Below are 24239 nucleotides of genomic sequence, written 5' to 3'. Positions count from 1 at the left end.
GGGAAGAAACTGTCTTTATGCCTGAATTGGTCTTCAACCTTCTCCCCAATAGGAGGAAGGAGAAGAGAGCATGTCCGCGGTGGGATGCATCCTTCAATGTTGCTGGGTGCCTTTCCTCGGCATGTGGGAGGTGTGGATGGAGTCGAGGGTTTGCGTGATCTACCAGCCGCCTTCTGCTGCTTCTGATCTTGCACAGAGCAGCTCCCGTCCCACGCGAGCCTGCTTTCCATGTGGCACCTGTGGAAGTTATTGGGGGACTTGCCAGGAGTGGGTGTCCTGTTGCCGGAGCAACCTCCTGGAGAGGTGCCCTGGCTCACAGCTCTCTCTCTCTCTCTCTCTCTCTCTCTCCCCCTACAAGCAGTGTGGAGGAATAATGAGTCATGGGAGGTTGGGGCTTCACAGCGAGAGCCATCTGGAAAAATACTGCTTGACACCTGGGTAGAACTTGCTGTCTCACTGAGCAGGGTTGGGAGACCATACACTCATCGGGATCCCAAGCTTTCACCACTGGCTTGTGTTAAAATAGAGGTGTGTGATGTTTATTGATTTTTTTTCTGAAGAACGGGTGGGTAAGTGAAGCTGAATCTACAGTCAGATCAGCCCTGATCCCATTGAATGGCTCCACTGCTCCTGTTAATCAAGACGGGTTTCAACTATCAAGAGGGTGACAGTTATAGCCTTCGATGACAACCGCCTCATGGCACTGACCACCGTTATGAAATGCCTTGAGCATCTGGTGATGGAACGCGTCAAAGCATACGTCCCAGAGATGTTGGACTGATTTCAATCTGCTTATAGGAGAAAGCGTTCCACAGACGATGCTGCAGCCTTGTCGCTTCACTCCGTCCCTGGCCCAGCTGGACGACAACGTATCATACGCCAGGCTCTGTGCCCTCCACTGTGCATCAATGACTCCATAGCGGAGAGCGCCAGGTCCATCCTTCCTCAAGAAAGGAGACCAGGACCGCACGCAGTTCTCCAGATGTGGCTTTGCCGGGACCTTGTACAGTTGCTGCAGAACCTCACTGCTCCAAAACTCAGCCCCTCCAGCAACGAGGGGCCAGCGTTCCATTGGTCTTAGGGTGCTTGTGTTGGGCTGGGAGCGGGAATGTGGGTGGGGGTTGGGTGGGGTGTGGAGGGTGTTGGGAGGTCTACCTCTGCTCTCCGCCCCCCCAGTGCATCACACTCTGACCGCTCCCCCACCACACCCTCTTGTGGTCACACTCTAACCTCTTTCCCTCTCCCCCCTACTCTCTGGTGGTCACACACCGACCTCCCCCCCCCCCCACCTCTGGTGATCACACACTGACCTCCTCCCCATCTGGAGGAGGGGAGGTCACACATTCTCCTTCCTTCTCTGACAGGGTCACACATTGTCCTCCCCCCCCCCCCCCCCCACCATGGGTCTGAATGCAGCACAGAGATCCACCGCATATGCTCTCTAATCCCTGCAGGCTGACGTACCCAGTAACATAAGATAAAATATAATTGACCTTGAGGTTATCGGATATTGTGATGCCAAGAAGGATTAAACTACATCTGTGAGTGTATGCATTGACAGTGCAGTTAGAGCACGCCAGATGGGAGAAGGTTCAGGAAGTTTCTGTGATCAGCAACCTTGAGAAACCAGTTTGGCAGGAGGGGAGGGAGCGGAGCACAGTAAAGTGAACACATTTATTATCCATCCTGTCCAAAGCTGCTGATCCGCTTCACATTCTTTCCCTACCCCAGTCCCCATGATGTAGCACGTCCATGCAAAGAGATGGTGCTGGGATGTCTCTCCCAGTGAGGCCAGGTGGCCAGGTTCTCCCTTGCTGGGGCCCTGGCTCTCTCTCCCGGTGAGACCCCGTGTCTCTCTCTCTTTCTTTCTCCCATTCCCCTCTTCCCCCCTCCCCCCCCCGCTCTCTCTTCCGGTGGAAACTGGTCTCTTTCTCTCTCTCCCTCTCCTTTGGGACCCTGACTCTCCCTCTCCTGGTGAGACCCCGTTTCTCTCTCTCTCTCTCTCTCTCTCTCTCTCTCTTTCTTTCTCCCCCCTGACTCTCCCTCTCCCGGTGGGACCCCGGCTCTCCCTCTCCTGGTGGGACCCTGGCTCTCTGTCTTCTTTGGCTTGGCTTCGCGGACGAAGATTTATGGAGGGGGTAAAAAGTCCACGTCAGCTGCAGGCTCGTTTGTGGCTGACCAGTCCGATGCGGGACAGGCAGACACGATTGCAGCGGTTGCAAGGGAAAATTGGTTGGTTGGGGTTGGGTGTTGGGTTTTTCCTCCTTTGCCTTTTGTCAGTGAGGTGGGCTCTGCGGTCTTCTTCAAAGGAGGCTGCTGCCCGCCAAACTGTGAGGCGCCAAGATGCACGGTTTGAGGCGTTATCAGCCCACTGGCGGTGGTCAATGTGGCAGGCACCAAGAGATTTCTTTAGGCAGTCCTTGTACCTTTTCTTTGGTGCACCTCTGTCACGGTGGCCAGTGGAGAGCTCGCCATATAATACGATCTTGGGAAGGCGATGGTCCTCCATTCTGGAGACGTGACCCATCCAGCGCAGCTGAATCTTCAGCAGCGTGGACTCGATGCTGTCGACCTCTGCCATCTCGAGTACCTCGACGTTAGGGGTGTGAGCGCTCCAATGGATGTTGAGGATGGAGCGGAGACAACGCTGGTGGAAGCGTTCTAGGAGCCGTAGGTGGTGCCGGTAGAGGACCCATGATTCGGAGCCGAACAGGAGTGTGGGTATGACAACGGCTCTGTATACGCTTATCTTTGTGAGGTTTTTCAGTTGGTTGTTTTTCCAGACTCTTTTGTGTAGTCTTCCAAAGGCGCTATTTGCCTTGGCGAGTCTGTTGTCTATCTCATTGTCGATCCTTGCATCTGATGAAATGGTGCAGCCGAGATAGGTAAACTGGTTGACCGTTTTGAGTTTTGTGTGCCCGATGGAGATGTGGGGGGGCTGGTAGTCATGGTGGGGAGCTGGCTGATGGAGGACCTCAGTTTTCTTCAGGCTGACTTCCAGGCCAAACATTTTGGCAGTTTCCGCAAAGCAGGACGTCAAGCGCTGAAGAGCTGGCTCTGAATGGGCAACTAAAGCGGCATCATCTGCAAAGAGTAGTTCACGGACAAGTTTCTCTTGTGTCTTGGTGTGAGCTTGCAGGCGCCTCAGATTGAAGAGACTGCCATCCGTGCGGTACCGGATGTAAACAGCGTCTTCATTGTTGGGGTCTTTCATGGCTTGGTTCAGCATCATGCTGAAGAAGATTGAAAAGAGGGTTGGTGCGAGAACACAGCCTTGCTTCACGCCATTGTTAATGGAGAAGGGTTCAGAGAGCTCATTGCTGTATCTGACCCGACCTTGTTGGTTTTCGTGCAGTTGGATAATCATGTTGAGGAACTTTGGGGGACATCCGATGCGCTCTAGTATTTGCCAAAGCCCTTTCCTGCTCACGGTGTCGAAGGCTTTGGTGAGGTCAACAAAGGTGATGTAGAGTCCTTTGTTTTGTTCTCTGCACTTTTCTTGGAGCTGTCTGAGGGCAAAGACCATGTCAGTGGTTCCTCTGTTTGCGCGAAAGCCGCACTGTGATTCTGTGATCCATCATCACCCTGTACAAAAACAAAGGCGAGAAATCAGACTGCTCAAACTACAGGGGAATCACGTTGCTCTCCATTGCAGGCAAAATCTTCGCTAGGATTCTACTAAATAGAATAATACCTAGTGTCGCTGGCTCTCTGTACTGGTTAAATAAATACAGAGTAAAACTGCCTCTATTCCATCCTGTCACACACTCCTTTTGGGGTGGGACGGCTTTTGTTAAATACTGAGTAAAACTGCCTCTATACTGTCCTGACACACACTCCCTGGGGTGGGACGGCTTTTGTTAAATACTGAGTAAAACTGCCTCTATGCTGTCCTGTCACACACACCCTGGGGTGGAATAGCATGGGTTAAATTGTACACTTTGGTTCATGCAGGCAGTCAGACCTGTTCTCTGACTTTCTCCATGAGTGGAAACCAGAGCACCCAGGGAAATTCCCACACTGCCACAGGGACTATGTTCAAACCACGCCCAAGGTCAGCAGCAAACCCCTGTACCACCATGATGCTCCGGAGACACAGAGTAAATCTCCCCACTCCATCGTCATGCCAAACACGATGGGGATGGAACAACACAGCTCCGACAGAGTCATGAAGCTGCCTCGACACTGTCAGTCACACAGGACCAGGGCAGCATTGCTTAGACATGGATCAAGACTCCAATCTCTCCTGAGGAAGCAGCAACTCCCTCTATCTCTTCCTTTGAATTCAAGATTCTTTTATTGCCATGTAATAAACCAGATGTAATATTACACAAAATTACATTCAGTCTACTGAACAACATTTGCTATCAGCAGAAATTGCCCGGCACCCCTTACAGTCAGAGAAAAAGAAGCAAAAGGAGAGTCCCTTCAGAGCCATTGGGTGTCTGAGAGACGCTCTAACTAATGAACTCTGGCTTTCTTTCAACACAGTTTCTTCTTCTGTATTTATTTGTCAGAGGTTGTTCATGTACCTGAATTCATTTGATTGAATTATATTCAGATTTATTGTCAGAGTACATACATGATACCACATACAACCCTGAGATTCTTTTTCCTGCGGGTGCGGCAGAATTGTAAGAGTTGACTCTATACTTTAAAAATTTTATCTTCAGCCCGGTATAAACCAATGCTGCCCAATTATACCAAAATTCAGAATTAGAATTTAATGTTTTGAACGAATCATGAAATTCGCTGTTTTGTGGCAGCATCACAGTGCAAACATTCATATTATAACCATCTTACAACATTATTGTATTAAAAAACAGTGCACAAAAAGTAAGCACTGTCTTTGGTACATTGTCCGTTCAGGAATCTGATGGCGGAGGGGAAGAAGTCGTCCTTGTGCTGCTGGGTGCTTGTCTTCAGGCTCCTATACCTTTTCCCCGATGATAGCAGAGTGAAGAGGGCGTGGCCTGGGTGGTGGGGGGTCTTTGAGGATAGAGGCTTTTTTAAGACACCACCTCATGTAGATGTCCTCGATGGAGTAAAGTCTGATGCCCGTGATGTCACAGATCGAGTTAACAAATCTCTGGAATTTATTCTTGTCCTGAGAGTTGGCGCCTCCGTACCAGGCAGTGATGCAATCAGCCAGAATGCTCTCCACCTGTGGAAGGTTTCGAGAGTCTTCAGTGACACACCGAATCTCCTCAGACATTCACAAAGTACAGCCGCTGATGAGGCTTCTTCGTACTGAGCCCTTGAGGAGGTCTGGGTCATGCTCCCCTGAATTAACCTACAACCCCTGTACATTTGTAGAGTGGGAGCAAACCGGAGCACCTGGGGAGAACCAACACAAGTCATGGGGAGAATGTACAAACTCCTTACTGATAGAGCCTAATTCGAACCCGGATTGCTGACACTGTGACAGCATCACGCTGACTGTATGCTTTCAGGTTAGAGTGTTACCCACCCACTGATCCCTAGTTCTGTATACAGGTGCTCCTCAACTTACAATGGGGTTACGTTCTAGCAAACCCATTTTAAGTCGAAAAAAATCATGTTGAAAAAGAATACAATTTTTATAATTAAATTTTGATTTCTTTGATTCCACACTGAAAAAACTATTGAAGTACACAGCTGAAAGCACACTGGGCGTGGTTGAGTCAGCGTCACGAGAGTGTGCTGTAGGATACTCCCGCATGATGCTGCCATTCCCTGAGTCACGAGAGAGTAGCGTACTGCAAATCACAAGCGCGGGAACAAATTGGAATTTGAAAGTACGGATTCGAACCATCATAACTTTGCAACATTGGGTCGGACCATCGTAACCAGGAGAGCACCTGTGATCTACCCTCAAGGACTGCCTAGGCCATGCCCTCTTCTCACTGCTACCGTCGGGAAGGAGGTACAGGAGCCTGAAGACAAACACCCAACTTCTTCCCCTCCACCATCAGATTCCCGAACAGACAATGAACCACGGACACGCCTCACTTTTTCTCTTTATTTGCACTAGTTATTTATTAGTTAAAATCTTGTATTTACGGAACTGCAATTTTTGCACATTGTTCTGCACAATACTTCTGTCGCAAAACAACAAATTCGTGACACACTGATGAGAATAAGATTCAAGATTCTTTTACTGTCATGTAAAAAATCAGAAAATGTAATATTTCACAAAATTCCCTTTAGTCGAGAGTAAGGCGGGCAAGGACTCACCATAAGTAAAAATTGTCTAAGATTATTAATGTTCGATATAGATTAGTTCATTATAATTTTTTGCATCAAAACTCCTCAGAAATTAAAGAAATATAATTTAAATTCTTCAGATTTATGTTTGAGATGTTTTAAAGAAGTAGGTTCTTATAAAATTTTAAATAAAGCATAAAAAAATATTGTCTGGCGCCAGGCTAAGAGAAGCTCTTCCCCCCCCACCCACCCCACCCCGAGTCAACGAGTATTCGTGGATTCGTCTCCAGTGCTCCTGTAACCGCACAGATTCCTGTTTGATCCGTCGGCCGCCCGAGCTCCAAATCCAAACCTCCGGCACGATCAGGAAGCCTCCAGTGCCCTCTCGCACCTGGTACCCCTTCAGCCAGTTTCAAGCCAGTCTCCAGCAGTCTGCAACCTGGTCCCTTGACCGCAGTCGCCAGAAGCCCGCGTGGGTTCCTTGGCTTCGAGTCGCCAACAGCCCCGCCACCCTTTGTGTTCAGCCACAGGGCCCCTGGCTGGTCCGCCATCATCTCTGTCCTTCTGTCCTTCTCCTTCTCAAACAGGTCTCCCTGATTCTGACGTTTGGCTTCATTCTCTCTCTGACAGTGAAGGGACGGACGCTCCATGCATCACATCAGCCGGGTTCCAGTTCCTGCTCCTTGACACTTCCTCCCAGCTCTGGTACTTTATGCTGCAGTATCTCCAAACAGCTGAGGTGAGAGATGGAGGCAGAGGACTGCCAAACAAGAGATTATTGTCATACATACACATGAGTACATTGCACAAATGACTCTGATTCTTTTCATTAGTTACAAAGATGCATAAAATGCAACAATAATGTATACATTTACCACACAAAAGTATATCATATATACTCATATAAAAATCCTGTTTTTTTTGACTGAGTTAAATTTATGGCGTTAACTATTACGTGGATACTACCTTTGACAGCGGTGAGTATCTGCATCGGTCAGGAGCTCGGATGGGCCGGCAGCCGGGGCCTAGGTGAGAGTCTGCAGTCAGGGCTTCAGGAGCTCGGACGGCCAGAGCCAAGGCGAGTCAGTCCGCGGTTGGGGAATCAGGAGCTCAGATGGGCCGGCGGCTGGGGCCAAGGTGAGAGTCTGCAGTTAGGGCTTCAGGAGCTCGGACAGCCGCAGCCAAGGCAAGAGTGTGTGGTTGGATAGTCGGGAGCTCAGATGGGCAGTGGCCGGAGCCAAGGCAAGAGTGCGTGGTTGGAGAGTCGGAAGCTCGGATGGGCTGGCGGCCGGGGCCTAGGTGAGAGACTTAATTACCAGATTTTCGGGCCCAAAGTAGGTGGGCTGACTTTTACACAGTATCGACTTTTACATGGGTATATATGATAATGTATAAAAGGGTAGATAAATAGCCCTAGTTGCAGTTGTTGGAAAGAAATGTGATGCTAGAACAGTGCAGGTTGATCTTTGGTTTAGGAGTAGTTTACAGTCAGGGTGGAATGGGAAGGTTCAGGGGTCTGCTAGCTCTAAGGTGGGCCGATTTCCTTGATGCAAATCAAGAGGGGCATGGATTTAGATTCCCCATTCCTTTATTTTCAAGTAACGGTACAGAATATATAATATTACATGAAACTGCCTTGGGGAGCCCTTCTTGCCCTCAGCACCCTCTTGGGAGGGGTCGACGTTAACGTTATCCGGTCTGGAGACGAAGTGTTGCTCCTCCAATTTGTGGGTGGTTTCAGTCTGGCAGCAGATGAGACTGTGGAGAGACGTGTCAGCGAGGGAATGGGCGTTCACCAGGAGATCCACGCTATTGCGGCAGACAGAGCCAAGGTGCTCAGCGAAGCAGCTCCCATCCTGGGGGGCAATTCTGTCACACAGAAGGTGGTGGAACAAGCTGTCAGAGGTGGATGGATTGGATGGGGTAAGGGTCAAATATAAGTTATGGAGCTTAGATGTGCACATTGAATAACGGAACCACGTTGGGCCGAACAGCCTGGTTCCAGTTCTATGACAGGACTCACATTTCTGCCTCTTTCCTCTAGTCCAGAAAAATGGACCTCGTGGAGATACTGTCCTTCGTCTTCCAGCTCAGCTTCTCAACCCTCGGCAAGGTAGGAGATTCGTCAAGTGGTGGAACTTTCTGGAATCAGCCTCACCCCAACCCCCCAGGGGGATGGGGGAGGGGGGGTGATGACTGGGCTTCAGTGGGGTGGAAGCAGGGGGGCAGAGGGAAAAGATAGGGAAGAGGAAGAGGAGACAGGGAGGTGTGGCGAGAGGGTGTGTGGGGTGGAAGGTGGGACGGGGTTGTGGGGTGGGTGGGGTCGAGGAGACAGGGTGAGGGTATGGAGTGGGGAGGAATGGGGGTTGGGGTGGACGCTGAAAAGACCAGCTGAGTTCCTCCAGCATTTAGGGAAGATCGGGCAGCAAGGATTCAGCAAAGGGAGGTCCTGTTTGATGAACATACTGGAGTTCATTGAGGTTAAAATGAGCACGGTAGAGAGGGGAGCAGATGGACGTGGTTTATCGGATTTCCAGAGGGCGTTCGATAAGGTGCCGTGTAAAAAATTTATACAGAAGGATGCAGAGTTGGGGGTGATGTATTAGCATGGATAGAGAATTAGTTAACCAATAGAAAGCAGTGAGTTGGGGTACATGGGGTGTTTTTTTGGGTGGCGAGTGAGTGCCACAGGGATCAGTGCTGGGCCCACAACTGTTCACGATATATGTCGGTGTAGCAGGCTATCAAAGGCAAATGAAATTTAAAAATTTTTTTGATATACAGCGAGGTAACAGGCTATTTTGTCCCACGAGACCGTGTCGCCCAATTTACACTCAATTAACCTACACCTCTCCCCCGTACGTTTTGAATAGTGGGAGGAAACCGGAGCCCCCGGGAAAACCCACATGGACACAGGGAGAACGTACCAATACCTTACAGACAGCACGGGATTCGAACCCCAGGTCCCAGTCGTTGGCGCGGTGAAAGCACTACACTAATTGCCAACCGTGCTGACCCAAGGTTGGCCTTCATTGCTGGAGGGATTGAATTTAAGCCGCAACTGTACAAGGTCGCAGTGAGGCTACATCTGGAGTCCTGCGTGCAGTTCTGGTCTCCTTACTGGAGGGAGAATGGACTGGCTTTGAAGGCGGTGCAGAGGAGGTTCACCAGGTTGATTCCAGAGATGAGGGGGTTGGCCTATGAGGAGAGATTTGAGTCGTCTGGGACTATACCTCCTGGAATTTGGAAGAGTGAGAGGGGGTCTTATTGAAACATATAAAATTATGGATAAGGTATAGGTGGGTAACTTGTTCTCATTGGTGGGGGGGGGGGGTGGGGGGGAGACCAGAACTAGGGGGCTTCACCTGAAGATTCAAGGGAGTAGATTTAGGACCGAGATGAGGAGGAACTGCTTTTCCCAGAGGGTGGGGATTTGTGGAATTCGCTGCCCGTTGAAGCAGTGGAGGCGACCCCAGTAAATATATTTAAGACAAGGTTGGGTAGATTTTTACGTAGAGGGGGAATTAAGGGATATGGGGAAAAGGCAGGAGGGTGGAGATGAGCCCATCATCAGATCAGCCATGATAACATTGAATGGCAGAGCAGGGCTTGATGGACCAAATGGCCAACTCCTGCTCCTATTTCTTATGTGCCTACATTGTAAAGATGTGGAGGGCCAAACACAGGCAAACGGGATTAGCTTTGCTAGGTAGTGTTGCTATCATGCATGTGTTGGGCTGAAAGGCCTGTTTGGATGGCTCACTAATGCCTCCTTATGGTGGGATTGAGCGCTGGCTGCACTGATGTCTCTATAGCGCAAGCCAGGCATCTGCTATCAACATCAGAGACTGCCCAGTCAGCCCCGAGGACTCCTGTCCCTCTAATTACTCCCAGAGAGCCGGTCTAATGACGAACATGGCGAGCTTGATCCCCGAACACAACCTGTGGTCAGCCATCTGCTACCTGGCAGCGCGCAGCCAATTGCTGCCGGACTGCGGAGGGCTCAGTCTGCACATCACCGGGACGTGTGGGCGGGCAGGCACTGATCAGAAACAGGATTCATTGCCATGGAATTCATCGTTTTGTGGCAGCATCACAGTGCAATCATTTATATTAACCACCTTTCCAAATAAACAAAAATAGTTCAATAAAAGGAAAAAGTCAAAGTGTGGTCGTGTCTTCGGTTCATTGTCCGTTCAGGAATCTGATGGTGGGGGGAAGAAGCCGTCCTTGTGCTGCTGGGTGCTTGTCTTCAGGCTCCTGGACCTTTTCCCCGATGGTAGACATAGACATAGCAGGAGTAGGTAATTCGACCCTTCGAGCCTGCTCCGCCATTCAACGAGATCGTGGCTGATCTTAAAGTTCAGTACCCCGTCTTCTCTCCGTAACCTTATACTGAAGAAATATATCTAATTCCCTTATACTGAAGAAATATATCTAATTCCCTCTTAAATATATTTAATGAACCTGCCTCTACTGCCCTCTGTGGCAATGAATTCCACAGATTCACCACCCTCTGGGTAAAGAAATTCCTCCTCATCTCGGTCCTAAATGGTTTGCCTATTATCCGCAAACCATGGCCCCGGGTTCTGGATTTTCCCATCATTGGAAACATCCCATCTGCATCCATTCTGTCCAGTCCTGCCAGAATTTTCTATGTCTCTATGAGATCCCCTCTCAATCTTCTAAACTCCAGCGAGTACAATCCCAATTTGCGCAATCTTTCCTCATAAGTCATTCCTGCCATTCCAGGTATCAGCCTGGTGAATCGCCTCTGCACTCCCTCCATTGCAAGAACATCCTTCCTTAGATAAGGTGACCAAAACTGCACACAATACTCCAGGTGGGGTCTCACCAAGGCCCTGTACAGCTGCAGTAAGGTATCCTTGTTCCTATACTCAAACCCTCTTGATATGAAGGCCAACATACCATTTGCCTTTTTAACCGCCTGCATGCTCGCCTTCAGAGACTGATATACAAATACCCCTAGGTCTCTCTGCACTTCCCCATCTCTTAATCTATTGCCATTCAAATAGTAATCTGCCCTCCGGTTTGTATTACCAAAGTGGATAACCTCACATTTATCCACATTGTAGTGCATTTGCCATGTATCTGCCCAGTCCCTCAATTTATCCAAATCACACTGGAGCTTCCTGACCCCCTCTTCCGTGCACACAACCCCTCCTAGCTTAGTGTCATCTGCAGATTTGGAGATATTACATCCAATCCCCTCATCTAGATCATTAATGTAAATTGTGAACAGCTGGGGTCCCAGTACAGATCCCTGTGGCACCCCACTGGTCACCGCCTGCCACTCAGAAAACGAGCCATTTATCCCAACTCTCTGTCTTCTACCTGCCAGCCAGTTCTCAATCCACAATACTTTGCCCCCAATCCAATGAGCCTTGATTTTGGAAGCCAGTCGTTTATGCGGGACCTTATCGAAGGCCTTTTGGAAGTCCAGGTACACCACATCCACTGGCTCTCCCCCATCTATTTTACTTGTCAAGAGTGAAGAAGGCATGGCCTGGGTGGTGGGGGTCCTTGAGGATAGAGGCTGGTTTCTTAAGATGCCGCCTCGTGTAGATGTCCTCGATGGAGTGGAGTCTGGTGCCCGTGATGTCACAGGCCGAGTTAACAACCCTCTGGAGTTTATTCTTGTCCTGAGAGTTGGCACCTCCGTACCAGGCAGAGATGCAACCAGACAGAATGCTCTCCTGAAGAAATGTTGGAGAGTGTTCGGTGACATAACAAATCTCCTCACTTCTCACGAAGTATAGTCGCTGGCGAGCCTTCTTTGTGATTGGATTGACCAGGAGGCCCCAAGACAGATCGTCGGAGATGTTGACACCCAGGAATTTTAAGTTCTTGACCCTCCCCACTGCTGACCCCTCATTGAGGACAGAGTCGTGACTGGGTCTGAGGGAATTAGATGAGTTTAGATACTATTTATTGTCATGTAATAAAACAGAAATGTTATATTACATGAAGTTGCCTTTAGCAAACACAGATTTGCCATGAGCATTGCCCAGCACCTATGACAGTCAGAGAAAAAAAAGCAAAAGAAAATCACCGAGTGTCCTTGGATTCACCTCCAGCGCTCCCGCAGCCTCTGCAGTTGTTCAATCCATCGGCCACCCGAGCTCCAGATCCGAACCTCCGACATGATCAGGATGCCCTCAGTGCCTTAAGCCCCTTCAGGACACCCCCTCTTGCCCTCAGCACCCTCTCGAATCCTGGTTCCCTTGAGCAGCCCACGGCCTGGTGTGAGTCCCTTGACCTCAACTTGCTGCTGCGGTCAGTTCTCCCCATGAAGTCGGGAATGGAAACAAGGCTGCGTCACTGATTACTTAAATTTAAATTTAGACACGGTAGCCTTATAACAATTTACTGTACGGAAACAGGTCATATCGGCCCTTCTAGTCCGCACCGATTTACGTGAAACTCCACTAGTTCCACTTACCCACTCCCTTGCCCATAGCCCTCCAACCCCCTCACATCCGTGTACTCATCCAACCTCCTCTTAAATGACAGAATTGACCCTGCCGCAACTACCTCTTCCGGAAGGTCATTCCACTCAGCCACCACTCTCTGAGTGAAGAAGCATCCTCTTACATTACTTCTAAAGTTTTGCCTCCTAACCCTTAACTTATGACCCCTTGTTCCAATCTTTCCCACCCTCAGGGGAAAGAGCCTATTCACATCTACTCTTGTCTATTCCCTTCATAATTTTAAATATCAAACCCCCTCTCAACCTACACTCCAGTGAATAAAGACCGAGTCTACTCAATCTTTCTCCATATTCTAGATACTGCAATCCAGGCAACATTTTTATAATCCTTCTTTGCACCCTCTCAACCTTATTTATATCCTTCCTATAATTTGGAGACCAGAACTGCACACAATACTCTAAACATGGGCTCACCTTTCAGCCCACGAACCCATGCTGTCCAATTAATCTACAACCCCCGGTATTTTTCATACGGTGGGAGGAAACCAGAGCTCCAGGGGGAAACCCACATAGACACAGGAAGAACAACGTACAAACTCCTTACCGACAGCATGGGATTCGAACCCAGGTCGCTAGCTAAACATGCTGCCCAATTTATGCAGACACAGGTTGTGTTTTGTACCATAGGAGAATTGAGGATTACAGGGAATAGCCGAGTAAGTGGAGCCAGTCCATAGCCAGATCAGCCATAATCTTATTACGTGGCAGAGCAGGCTCGACGGGCTGAATGGCTGTCACCTGCTCCACTTTTTATGATGATTTCCACCTGTGAGACCTGAACTCCTCTGAGTCAGTTAACCAGGGGAGTCTGCAGATGCTGTCAATTGTAGTTCAGTCCACAGAAGTGCTAAAGCAACTCAGCAGGTCACGCAGTGATCCTCGTACAATGAAACCCCTGCTATCCGAAACTCAAGCATCGGACACCCTGGCAAACTTATAGATGCGCAGTGGAAAGTGTGCTGACCGGCTGCATTGCGGCCTGGTACGGAGACACCAATTCTCCCCTCCCCCCCCCCCCCCCCCCACCCGAGCGTAAAGCCCTGCAAAAGGTCGTGGACACAGCCCAGGCAAAACCCTCCCCACCATCGAGAACATCCACAGGGGATGCTGCCTTCGGAGGGCTGCAATGATCGTCAAGGACCCCTGCCACCCGGCACACGCTCTGTTTTCGCTGCTGCCATCAGGAAAGAGGTATCGGGGTCACAAGACTCGTACCACCAGGTTCAGGAACAGCTGTTCCCCCTCCACAATCAGACTTTTCAATGACAAACTCAATCATTTAAGGACTCTTACTTTCCACATTAATTATAGTTTTTTTTCTGTATTGCAGTCAGTTTGTTTACATTTCTCTGTTTTCCATACGTATCTCTTCTGGAGTACAGTTTTTTACTGACAAGTAGAAATCCTGAAGGAAAAAGAATCTCAGGGTTGTATGTGATGCCCCAGATTTACTCTGACAATGACTGTGAACTTTGAACTTTCATCTCAATGCCTCGTCTGCGTTACACCTGTCCCTTCCTGTCCTCCGCAGGATTACTCCGTGGAAGGGATGAGTGACTCCCTTCTCACCTTCTTGCAGCACCTCAGGGAGTTCGGACTCGTCTTCCAGAGAAAGGTGAGGACCGCAGGGCTAGGGCGGGTGGGGGGGAAGAAACACTGACTGTTGGGGTGTGAAGGCAACACCAGGGGTGAGAGGGAAGTGGGGTGTGTGGGGGTGAGGAACGCTGCGGGAGAGGGGGGGCACTGGATATGGTGGGGGGGGGTGAGGAGGGACACCGATAGGATGTAATTACTGGGACAGTGTCGGTGATGGGCGCTGGAGTTTAAATCTGGCGCTGTCTGTAAGGGGTTTGTACATTCTTCCCCTGTCTGTGTGGGATTCCCCGGGGGCACCGGTTTCCTCCCACCATTCAAAAGATACAGGGTTTGGTTAATTGGGCGGCATGGGCTCGTGGGCCAGAATGGCCTGTTACTGTGCTGTACGTCTAAATTTAAAATAATTTAAAATTGACCATGTGTTCTGATCATGAAGCTCAAAGTTGACAAAATTTATCTCCCCTCTTCCCCTCCCTCTTTCCCCACTTACCCTCCACTCTTTTTCCCCTCCTTTTCCCACCCTCTTTTCCCCTTCCCTCTTTGTGATCCATTTTTCCCTTTCCCCACTCCTTCTTTCTCCCCCTCCCCTCCCTCTTTTCACCTCCCTCACTCTCCTCCCCACCCCTCTACCTCTTGCCCTCCCCTCCACCTCTTTTCCCCTTGCCCCTCCTTCCCCCTCACCCCTCCTTCCCCCCACCCTCCCCTCCACCCCTTCCTCCTTGCCCCTCCTTCCCTTCGCACACCCCTCTACCCCTTCCCCTCCACCCCCATTGCCCACCTCTCTACCTCTTTCCACCCCACTTTCCCCCTCGCCCCCCTCACCCCTCCTTCCCTCCTTGCCTTCCACCCTTCCCCTTCACCCCTTACCCCTCATCCTCCCCTCCTTAACCCTTGCCCCCTCCACCCCATTTCCCCTTGCCCTCCCCTCCACCCCTTCTGCTCACCCTCCCCTCCAACCTCCTTCCCCCTTTCCCCCTCCACCCCCTGCCCCCTCTCCTCCACCCCCCCATTTCCCACAGCGCAAGTCCCGCAGGTTCTACCCCACGCGACTGGCCATCAACCTGGCGCTGGGGGTGTCCAGTAGTGTAGTGGACATTCACCGCCAGGGTTATGTTGTCGTGGAGACCAACTACAGGATCTACGCCTACACAGGTAGGGGTCGTGTTTGGGAAGCCTCCAGTTCACAGTTGTACCTGCCTCAGTGTTGCATTTTCTGTCCTGTGTATCGGATTATACCGTCCACAGAAACAACATAGTCCTGCATGTAGAATTTTATCGCCCATTCAAATTGTATTTTTCACTAGGATGTACTGTGCAGAAATTTAACACCAGCGCGTATAGCATTATACAGTCCACAAAATCAATACCATCCTGCGCATAGGATTATACAGTCCACAAAATCAATACCATCCTGGGTATAGGATTATACAGTCCACAAAATCAATACCATCCTGCGTATAGTATTATGTAGTCCACAAAATTAATACCATCCTGCGAATAGGATTATGCAGTCCACAGGCACAGCAAGATTACACTCTCAACTGCACACCTTTATACCATCCAGTGCATGAGATTATACAGTCTATGTAACTGCTGTCCTATTACACTGTCTTTCTCATCACATCATCCTGTGAACAGGACTGTGTTACCAGCTCAGCCCACATGGTCTGATGTGTGAGATAATGCAACTTATTAACTGTTGCCCCATGCATTGGGTTCTACCGACCAGACCACTCGACCATCCTTTGTTCCACTACCTTCAGGTGGACATCTTCCTGTCTCCTCCTCTCCCTCACTATTCCCTCTATCTCCCACCTCCCCCTCCCTCCCTCCGTCTCCTCCTCCCTCCTTCTGTCTCCCACCACCATCTCCTCTTCCCTCTCCCTCCCTCTCTCCTCTCCCTCTGTCTCCCTCCTTCCATCTCCCTCTTCCTGTCTCCCACCTCCCTTTCTCTGTCTCCCTCCCTCCCTCCTCTTTCTTTGGTTGACTAGGGTGGTTCTGCCATGTCCCTTGACTGGTTGCATGCTGTCTAGGCGGTGACCGTGTGATTTATGGTTTGCGTGGCGTCGTTACTGTGGTCTGAGGGCTGAGTATTAGTGTAGTCTGATTTCTGCATGTTGCTGCGGCCTGTGTGTCGCAGAGGTCTGTGTATGGATGAGGTGTGCGCACCGCTGAGGTCTGCATACCATTGAGGACTGCATATCACTCCCCGTTTCAGATTCCGAGCTCCAGCTGGCCCTCATTGCCTTGTTCTCCGAGATGCTTTACCGCTTCCCGAACCTGCTGGTGGCTCAGCTCACTCGTGAGAGTGTGCAGCAGTCCATCGCCAACGGAATAACTGCAGAGCAGGTGGGAGCGCGTCCCGGGGTCCGTCTGTCCTCATCCCCGTAAGCGTCCCTCCTCTCACACACAATCCATCGCTAACGGGATCACTGCAGAGCAGGTGGGAGCACGTTCCACGGTCCGCCTGTCCTCTGCACCCTCCCCGTACGCGCCCCTCACACACACTATGTCGGTGCTGATCGCCAGACAGTGACCACACAATGACCAGACATACAGCAAGTCAGACCAGTAGCCCAATAACGGTGCCCAGATCTGGTTCCCCTGCTCAACCCTGGCACGGTGACAGTTGTACCCAACCCAGTCACAACAGTTCTCCCCAAACCCTGGCACAGCAGTTCTACCCAACCCCGACATGACGGTTCTACCCAACCCCTGCACAACAGTTACCTTGCCCAACCCTGGCACGGTGACAGTTGTACCCAACCCAGTCACGACAGTTCTCCCCAAACCCTGTCACGGCAGTTCAACTGAACCCAGTCATGATGGTTATACCCAACCCCGGCACGACAGTTCTACCCAACTCCGTCACAACAATTTCCCCAAACCCTGGCACGCCAGAAGGCCCCTTCCCCAACAACCACCTCCCCCGCACCCCGCCTCATCTCTCTGCTCTGTTCCTTCCTGCAGATCATCCACTTCCTGCGGACCAGAGCCCACCCGGTGATGCTGAAGGAGGTAAGTCAATGGCAGCAGGTGTCTCCCCTCCCTCCCAGCGGCGGGTGCTGCCGGCCTGGTTGGTGCCACTGTAGGTATCTTAGGTACACCCCGGCTCCCCCCTCAGGGGTGGGGGCCACCGTCACTCAACGATGCCCCCCTCTGCCGGAGGACATGCCCTGCAGGTTCGCTCATGATGACCGGAAGGTGATGTTACCCTAAAACAGGAGGGCTCCTCTGTGGCAAAACCACAGCGCTGGAGAAACTCAGCAGGTCCGAGAAGATACATAACCAGCGTTTCGGGCTTGAGCCCTTCCTCAACTGATGAGCAGGTGCTCGGACAAAATAGTGGGGAAGAGGAGCACGGCACCACAGACAGGAGGTAATAGGGAAGAAGAGCACAGCAGCGAACAGGGGGAGGGGGGTGGCTCTGTGAATGCTAAGGGAAAGAGAGGGGATGGGGGAGGGAGGGAGAACAGGAAGGAAGGGTGTAATGGGTTATCTCTAACATTCAAACACATGTACAGAGTCGAGGATTACCACATGAAGGAAGATCGTGTAACAGTCCAGCCTCCATGTCTGTCCATTCAGCCAGAGAGTGGTGAACCTGTGGGATTTGTTGCCACAGGAGGCCGGGCCATTGGGTGTAGTTAAGGCAAAGATTGGCAATTATGGGAGGTTATGGGAGAGAAGGCCGTGCAGTGGATCAGCTCGCGATTGAATGGTGGGGCAGACTCAATGGACTGAGTGGCTTATTTCTTCTCCCGTGTGGCGCAAGACCACCACCCGGAGGTCAGGGGCAGTACAGCAGCCAAAATTCCACTTGAAACCTGAACGTCTGCCGGTGCGGTGATTGTAGTAAAAATACAGAGACACACCGGAGGGAACTAGCCGGTCTCGCAGCATCCGTAGGAGATAAAGGCATTTACCGACATTTCGCGCCTGAGCCCTTCTCCAAGGTGTGACCCAAAAAAACAGGAAGTCGTCAGAATGTAGACAGACAATGGTCTGCTCTACATCGGAGACCGGGGAGACCACCTCACTGAGCATCTCGGCTCTGCCCACCACAACAGTGTGGATCTCCCAATGGCCACTTATTTCAATTCCCCGTCCCCAATTCCCTCACAAATGTGCCTGTCCATGGTCTTGTGCACGGCCAGATTGAGACTGCCCGCAAAGCGGAGGAACATCTCATCTTCCATCTTTACACCCTCCAACCGAACGGCATTAACATCTGGCTTTTGCTAAACCCCGCCCCCGTCGCCTTCCCCCACTCTCTCTCTCTCTCGCCCTTTTCCCCCTGTCTCCTTTCACTCAGGCAAAATCTCATCATATCCAATTAACACCTTCTGTTGGTCTGGACCCCTCCCCCGACCGGCTCTGTCTCCATGTTAACCTTTCCTGCCTTTTTCTGATTCTTTACCCATGTCTTGAGGAAGGGCTCGGTCCCGAAACATCGGTAATATATCTTTACCTCCTGAGTTCCTCCAGCATTTTTGTGTGTTTTTTCTTAGTTCCAACTGGGAATAACCTGCCTTCCGGTCGGTGGCTGGGAGAAGGACAGGACCAGGGATATGAGGAGAGCCAGCCACTTGAATGAGAGTTCATTGTCAAACACACAAATACAATATGCAGATGCCAGCGTCCCAGGTTTAAGGTTCCTTTTAATGTCATGTGATCTAATATTTGACCGTACAAATCAATCTGGAGCACTCTAGAAATGTCCAAGGAGGTTCAAAAGTGGTAACATTTGATGCTGAATGTCATGACCACATTGAATTTAACCTTCAAGGTCATATGGAGCTCAAAAGTTCCAAAAACACAAATCGAACTTGCACCAGGGACATCTCAATTAGTTATATCAAAGTACATTCGGAATAAAAACAGTTCCTTCTGGGCCCACAAAAGCGAAGCAACATTGGCAGAAGATTGTCACAAGCCCATAGAGTTAGGCAAAGGAGAAAGCAAGAGACAGCAGAGGAACATCAGTCTCGCCTCACTGCTGGTACTTCCGGACAAACAAGGAGCAGGCAGCGGGAAACAGAGCAGCAGCGATACATCCGTCTCAGTGCTCAGGCCTTCAGTCAAACAAGGAGCAGGCAGCGGGAAACAGCAGCAGCAATACATCTGTCTCAGTGTTCAGGCCTCCAGTCAAACAAGGAGCGGGCAGTGGGAAACAGGGCAGCAGCGATATGCCCGTCCAGTGCTCTAACACACTCTCTTTCTCTCTCTTCTCCCCTCCCCCCCACACCCCCGCCAGAACCCAGTGCTGCCTCCAACCATCACCGACCAGATCCGACTCTGGGAGATGGAAAGGGACCGCCTGCGATTCACCGAAGGTGAGTGCGTAGCCCACCCTATTCCCCCACCTACCCCTAAGCTGCCACAGGAGGTGGTTGATGCAGGGGAGTTTGCAATGCTCAGGGCAGCAGGAATGAGGATAGGATGGGCTGAGGGGGATTTGGGCTGAATGACGGCAGGAGGGATTGGTGTGGCTGGGACATTTTGGTCAGCACAGACGCTGTCTGGGTGGGTGGGAGAGTGGAATAAAGTACCACAGGGAGGGGAATGGGGCTCATATTCAACATCCGTGGTGGATGGAGGGGGTTCCTGTCCGAGCTGGGCACCCAGCAGGCTCCCTCGACCGACCTCTGCTGGTTGTGGAGAGATCAAGGTTAGGGTCAGTGCAGCAGCAAAGGTTATTTGGCAAGCAGACCAGTTGGGCATCCCATACACAGTACAAGTGAGACAAGTTCAGGGAGAGGCAGTGGGACTACTGTAACAGGTTGGACTAATAATTTTACTATTTGTTTCCCATATTACTCGCCCCCCCCCGCTCTCTACTCTCCACTCCATCCTCCGCTTCTCTCCCCCCTTTCCCATTCTCACCCCTCATCCCCATCCTCCAACCCCTCCCCTCCTCTGATCTCTTACCTCTCCCCATTCTCTCTGCCTTCCCCCCCGTCCCTCTTCCCCATCCCCTCCTCTCCCACCCCCGACCCATATCCTCCCCCTTCCCCCCCTCCTCCCCCCACAGGCGTGCTGTACAACCAGTTCCTCTCGCAGGTGGACTTTGAGCTGCTGCGAGACTATGCGCGGGATCTAGGCGTGCTGGTGTGGGAGAACCCCCCGAAGAGGCTGATGGTGGTGACTCCGGGAGGGCACCCGGACGTGAGGCGCTTCTGGAAGAGGCAGAAACACAGCTGAGTAAAGGGGAATAATTCCACCCTGATTGGAGGTGGGCCCAGTCTGCTGGTGAGGTACCAGCAATCCGAGTCCCCCAACACTGCAGGGCAACTGGCCAGAGCCCCAGGCAAAATTAACACAGGGGAGGGGGTTGGGGAAAGAATGTGCAAAACCCCTCCCGCCACTCCACCCGGAGTCACCCCAGTGAGGCATTTCTGTGCACTTCAAATTTTTGTAATAAAAGACGAGAAACCTTTACTGCAAACTGTATTATTCCGAGAGGCTGGGTCTGTTTTCCTGGGAGCACAGGGGATCGAGGGGGAACGTGGCTGTGCTCTACAAAATTGAGGGGTGGGGAGAGGATAGACTGGAGGAACTGTTCCCCACATTAGAGGCAGGTTCAGAGTGAGGGTTTTGGGGTGGGATATAAGGGGGGTGCCTCACATTCCCTCTGAGTCAGCGGCCTCAACAGCAACGAGAAGTCGTGCTGCAGAGGAGGGGTGGAAAATCTCAAGAAATGGTGCGGGAGGAACAGCCCAAGTCTCAACATGGACGAGGCAAAGGAGATGATCATGGAATTCAGGAGGACCAGGAACGACCACCCTTCCTTACACATCAACAGCTCTGTAGTGGAGAGAGTGGAGAGAGCAAGTTCCTCTGAGTTCATTTAACTAGTGACCGATCGTGGACCCTCAACATCTCACTTGTCAGGAAGGTGCAACAGCAGCTGCACTTTCTGGGAAAAATGAAGTGGGCAAGGCTACCGGCCACCATCACGTCAACCTTCTACAGGAGCCTCTATCAACAGTGATCTGTCCGGCTGCATCACAGTGTGGGTACGATCACTGCAGGGAAATGGATCAGAGGTCAATCCACAGGACCGTAAGCGGCAGAGAGGATCATTGGGGTCTCCCTCCCATCCCCTAATCTACCGGGATAATTGCCTGAAGAGAGCGTGCAAAATTGTTGAGGACCCCTTCCACCCTGCACACAGCTGCTCCTGTTGGGGAAGAGATAGAGGATCAGAGCCAGCTTCACCAGGCTGAGGAACAGTTTCTTCCCACGGGCAGTGGGAACGCTGAACGACCAAAGTAACTGCTCACACTGACCCTCTGAGACTCTCATATTTACTAAACAGTATTTCTTTGTGTGTTTGTATACATGAATACTTGTCTTGCATGTGTATGGTTTGTCTGTGTGTGTTATGCCTGGTTGTGTGTCCGCACGTTTTGCGCCGAGGACCGGAGAACTCTGTTTCGTTGGGTTGTACTTGTGCAATCGGGTGACAATAAACTTGATGACTCTCACCTGGAGAGTCGATGACCTGGAATAAATTGGAGACTCCCCCAGCACCAAGCGCGAGGGTAGGGTAGATCAACAGGAAGGGTGTTGGGGGGGGGGGGGGGTGAGGTCAGTAGCCCTTTTTCCACTGGCATTCCAGTTTAATTGGCCATGCAGAGCCACAGGATAGAATGAGATATCTTTATCAAAAGCCTTCTGTATGGACACCAGTTTCCCCCTTGGGTATCCATGATGAAGAACCAGCCACACAGGATTTAAAGCCATGTCGACTTTACCCTGTAACATCTTTTTGGGAATTGTTGCCAACCTTTCCCACAGCTGACCAACCCCTTCAGCCGCACGTCAGGTCAGACCTTCTCGTCAGAGAGCATAGAGACGGGCTCTTTGGTCCAACACATTTGCATCGACTGAGTTATCTCCCCGAGCTCATCCCGATGGCCTGCGTCCCGCTGTGACCACTTCTCCAGGCAGCTCACTCCACACGCCCACCATCATCTGGGTGCTCAGATTGTCAGAGAACTAGGAACAGGAGTTGGCCATTTGGCCCGTCAAGCCCTGCTCCACCATTCAATGAGATCACGACTGATCTGATGGGCTCATCTCCACTCACTTCCATTTTCCCTATATCCCTTAATTCCCCCACCATGTAAAAATCTACCCAACCTGGTCTTAAATCTATTTACTGAGATCACCTCCACTGCTTCAACAGGCAGCAAATTCCACAGATTCCTCATCCTCTGGGAAAAGCAGTTTCTCCTCATCCCCATCCTAAGCCTATTCCCCTGGATCTTGAGGCTGTGTCCCCTAGTTCTGGTCTCCCCTCACCAAATGGAACAACTGACCGACCTCTATCTTTTCCTTGCTTTCATCATTTTGTATTTTTCTAAAAGATCCCTTCTCGTTCATCTAAATCCCAGCGATCACAGTCCCAGTTGCCTCAATCTCTCCTCACAGGTTAACTCTCCCCCAATCCCTGGAATCAACCTGAACCTCCTCTAAAATCAGTCTGTCCTTCCTCGAGTACGGAGACCAGACCCGCATGCAGTTCTCCAGATGTGGCCTCACCAGGACCTTGTCCAGTTGCACCAGAACCTCCCTGCTCCTAAATTGCATCACTCCAGCAACAAGGGCCAATGTTCCATTTGACTTCTCGACAGCTGCACCTGCAAACCCACCTTTTGCAATTCTCCCACAAGCAATTCCCAAATCCTGTACGGCCGCCCACTGCAATCTCTTTCCATTTAACTAAATCAACACCAAATTGGGTTAATGCAGTCCCTGTAACTCACCAGGCTGGTTATGGAGAGTGCAGAGCAAGCAAATGGGGGGGGGGGGTGTCACACTAAAAGGATGAAGGCAGCCGGTGGGAAGAGATAAGGTTCAGCCCCCCAAGACAGTAACTCAGCTCGAGACCTGGGCTAGATCCTGACCTCTGGTAGTGTTTAATATGCTCCATAATGTGTGGGGTTAGCGTACGGGGTACGTCTGACAGTTCTTGGACTGTACTTGTTGGGAGTATGGAAGAGCGACAGGAGGCCTCAAGGCAGCATTTTGAACGCTAAAAGGTATGGACAGAGTAGACATTATGGAAGTTGTTTCCCAGTGGTTGGGGAGTAGAGAACAAGAGGCCACAACTTCAGGATTGAAGGGCACTCATTTAAAACACAGATGCAGGGGAATTTCTTTCGCCAGAGAACCTCTGCCACCATGGAAGGGTGGGTTGCTGGGTGTATTTAAGGCAGAGATTGATTGGCACATCAAATGTTATGGGGAAAAGGCAGGGGAGTGGGAGAATGGATCAGCTCACAGTGGAAAGGCAGAACAGACTCAATGGGCTGAATGGCCTGCTCCTATATCTTATACTTTCTTCTCCATTCCAAAAACCAGGTGCTGGTAGATTAATCGGCCAGACTAAATTGTCTGTGGTGGAATTAGTGTAGAATCAGCTCGAACAGACGGTTTCTGCACGTGTCCACAAGGCTGAACATAGACCATCAGAATTTATTATCACGACATTCATTGTTTTGAACCATCACAGTGTAGACATTCATATATACAACAAATTTTTAATTTTTAAAAAACCTTAAACTTTCCTCTGTTCACTTTGGACACGTCCTCTGGTGTTTGCCATCTCTCCCCTGAGGAAAAAGCACTGGCCATCCATCCTGTCTGTGCCTCCCATCATCCTGTCAACCTCTATTAAGTCACCGCTTAGCTTTTATCGCTCCAGAGAAAAGTCCCAGCTCTGCTATCCTGACCTCATGAGACTTATTCTCCAATCCTGGCAACATCCTGGTGAATCTCCTCTGCCCTCTCTCCACAGCTTCCACATCCTTCCTGTAATGAGGCGACCAGAACTGAACACAATATTCCAAGTGCAGTCTCACCAGAGATTTGTAGAGCTGTAACGTGACTTCTCGACTCTTGAACTCAATCCCCAACTAATGAAGCCCAACGTCCC

General features: G+C 50.8%; 2 protein-coding genes across 3 annotated transcripts in view; both read left to right on the top strand.

Annotated features, from left to right (window-relative positions):
• gtf2h4 (general transcription factor IIH, polypeptide 4) overlaps nt 1-20734 on the top strand; it is a 56634-nt gene extending 35900 nt beyond the window's left edge. For both annotated transcript variants that reach the window (XM_069919342.1, XM_069919343.1), the window contains exons 7-14: nt 6817-6925; nt 8231-8299; nt 14229-14312; nt 15313-15445; nt 16512-16642; nt 17264-17311; nt 19551-19629; nt 20328-20734. In XM_069919342.1, coding sequence (XP_069775443.1) covers nt 6817-6925; nt 8231-8299; nt 14229-14312; nt 15313-15445; nt 16512-16642; nt 17264-17311; nt 19551-19629; nt 20328-20497 — 823 coding nt within the window. In that variant the 3' untranslated portion in view covers nt 20498-20734. The remainder of the gene's footprint in view (nt 1-6816; nt 6926-8230; nt 8300-14228; nt 14313-15312; nt 15446-16511; nt 16643-17263; nt 17312-19550; nt 19630-20327) is intronic.
• The window catches only part of rps5 (ribosomal protein S5), a 335501-nt gene that overhangs the window by 126431 nt on the left and 184831 nt on the right, over nt 1-24239 (top strand). The gene's annotated exons all lie outside the window — the stretch shown is intronic.

This window comes from Narcine bancroftii, chromosome 2, assembly GCF_036971445.1.
Source record: "Narcine bancroftii isolate sNarBan1 chromosome 2, sNarBan1.hap1, whole genome shotgun sequence".
NCBI classification, from domain to species: domain Eukaryota; kingdom Metazoa; phylum Chordata; class Chondrichthyes; order Torpediniformes; family Narcinidae; genus Narcine; species Narcine bancroftii.
The sequence above is the reverse complement of the archived record's forward strand: the minus strand, read 5'-3'. Positions and strand labels throughout refer to the sequence as shown.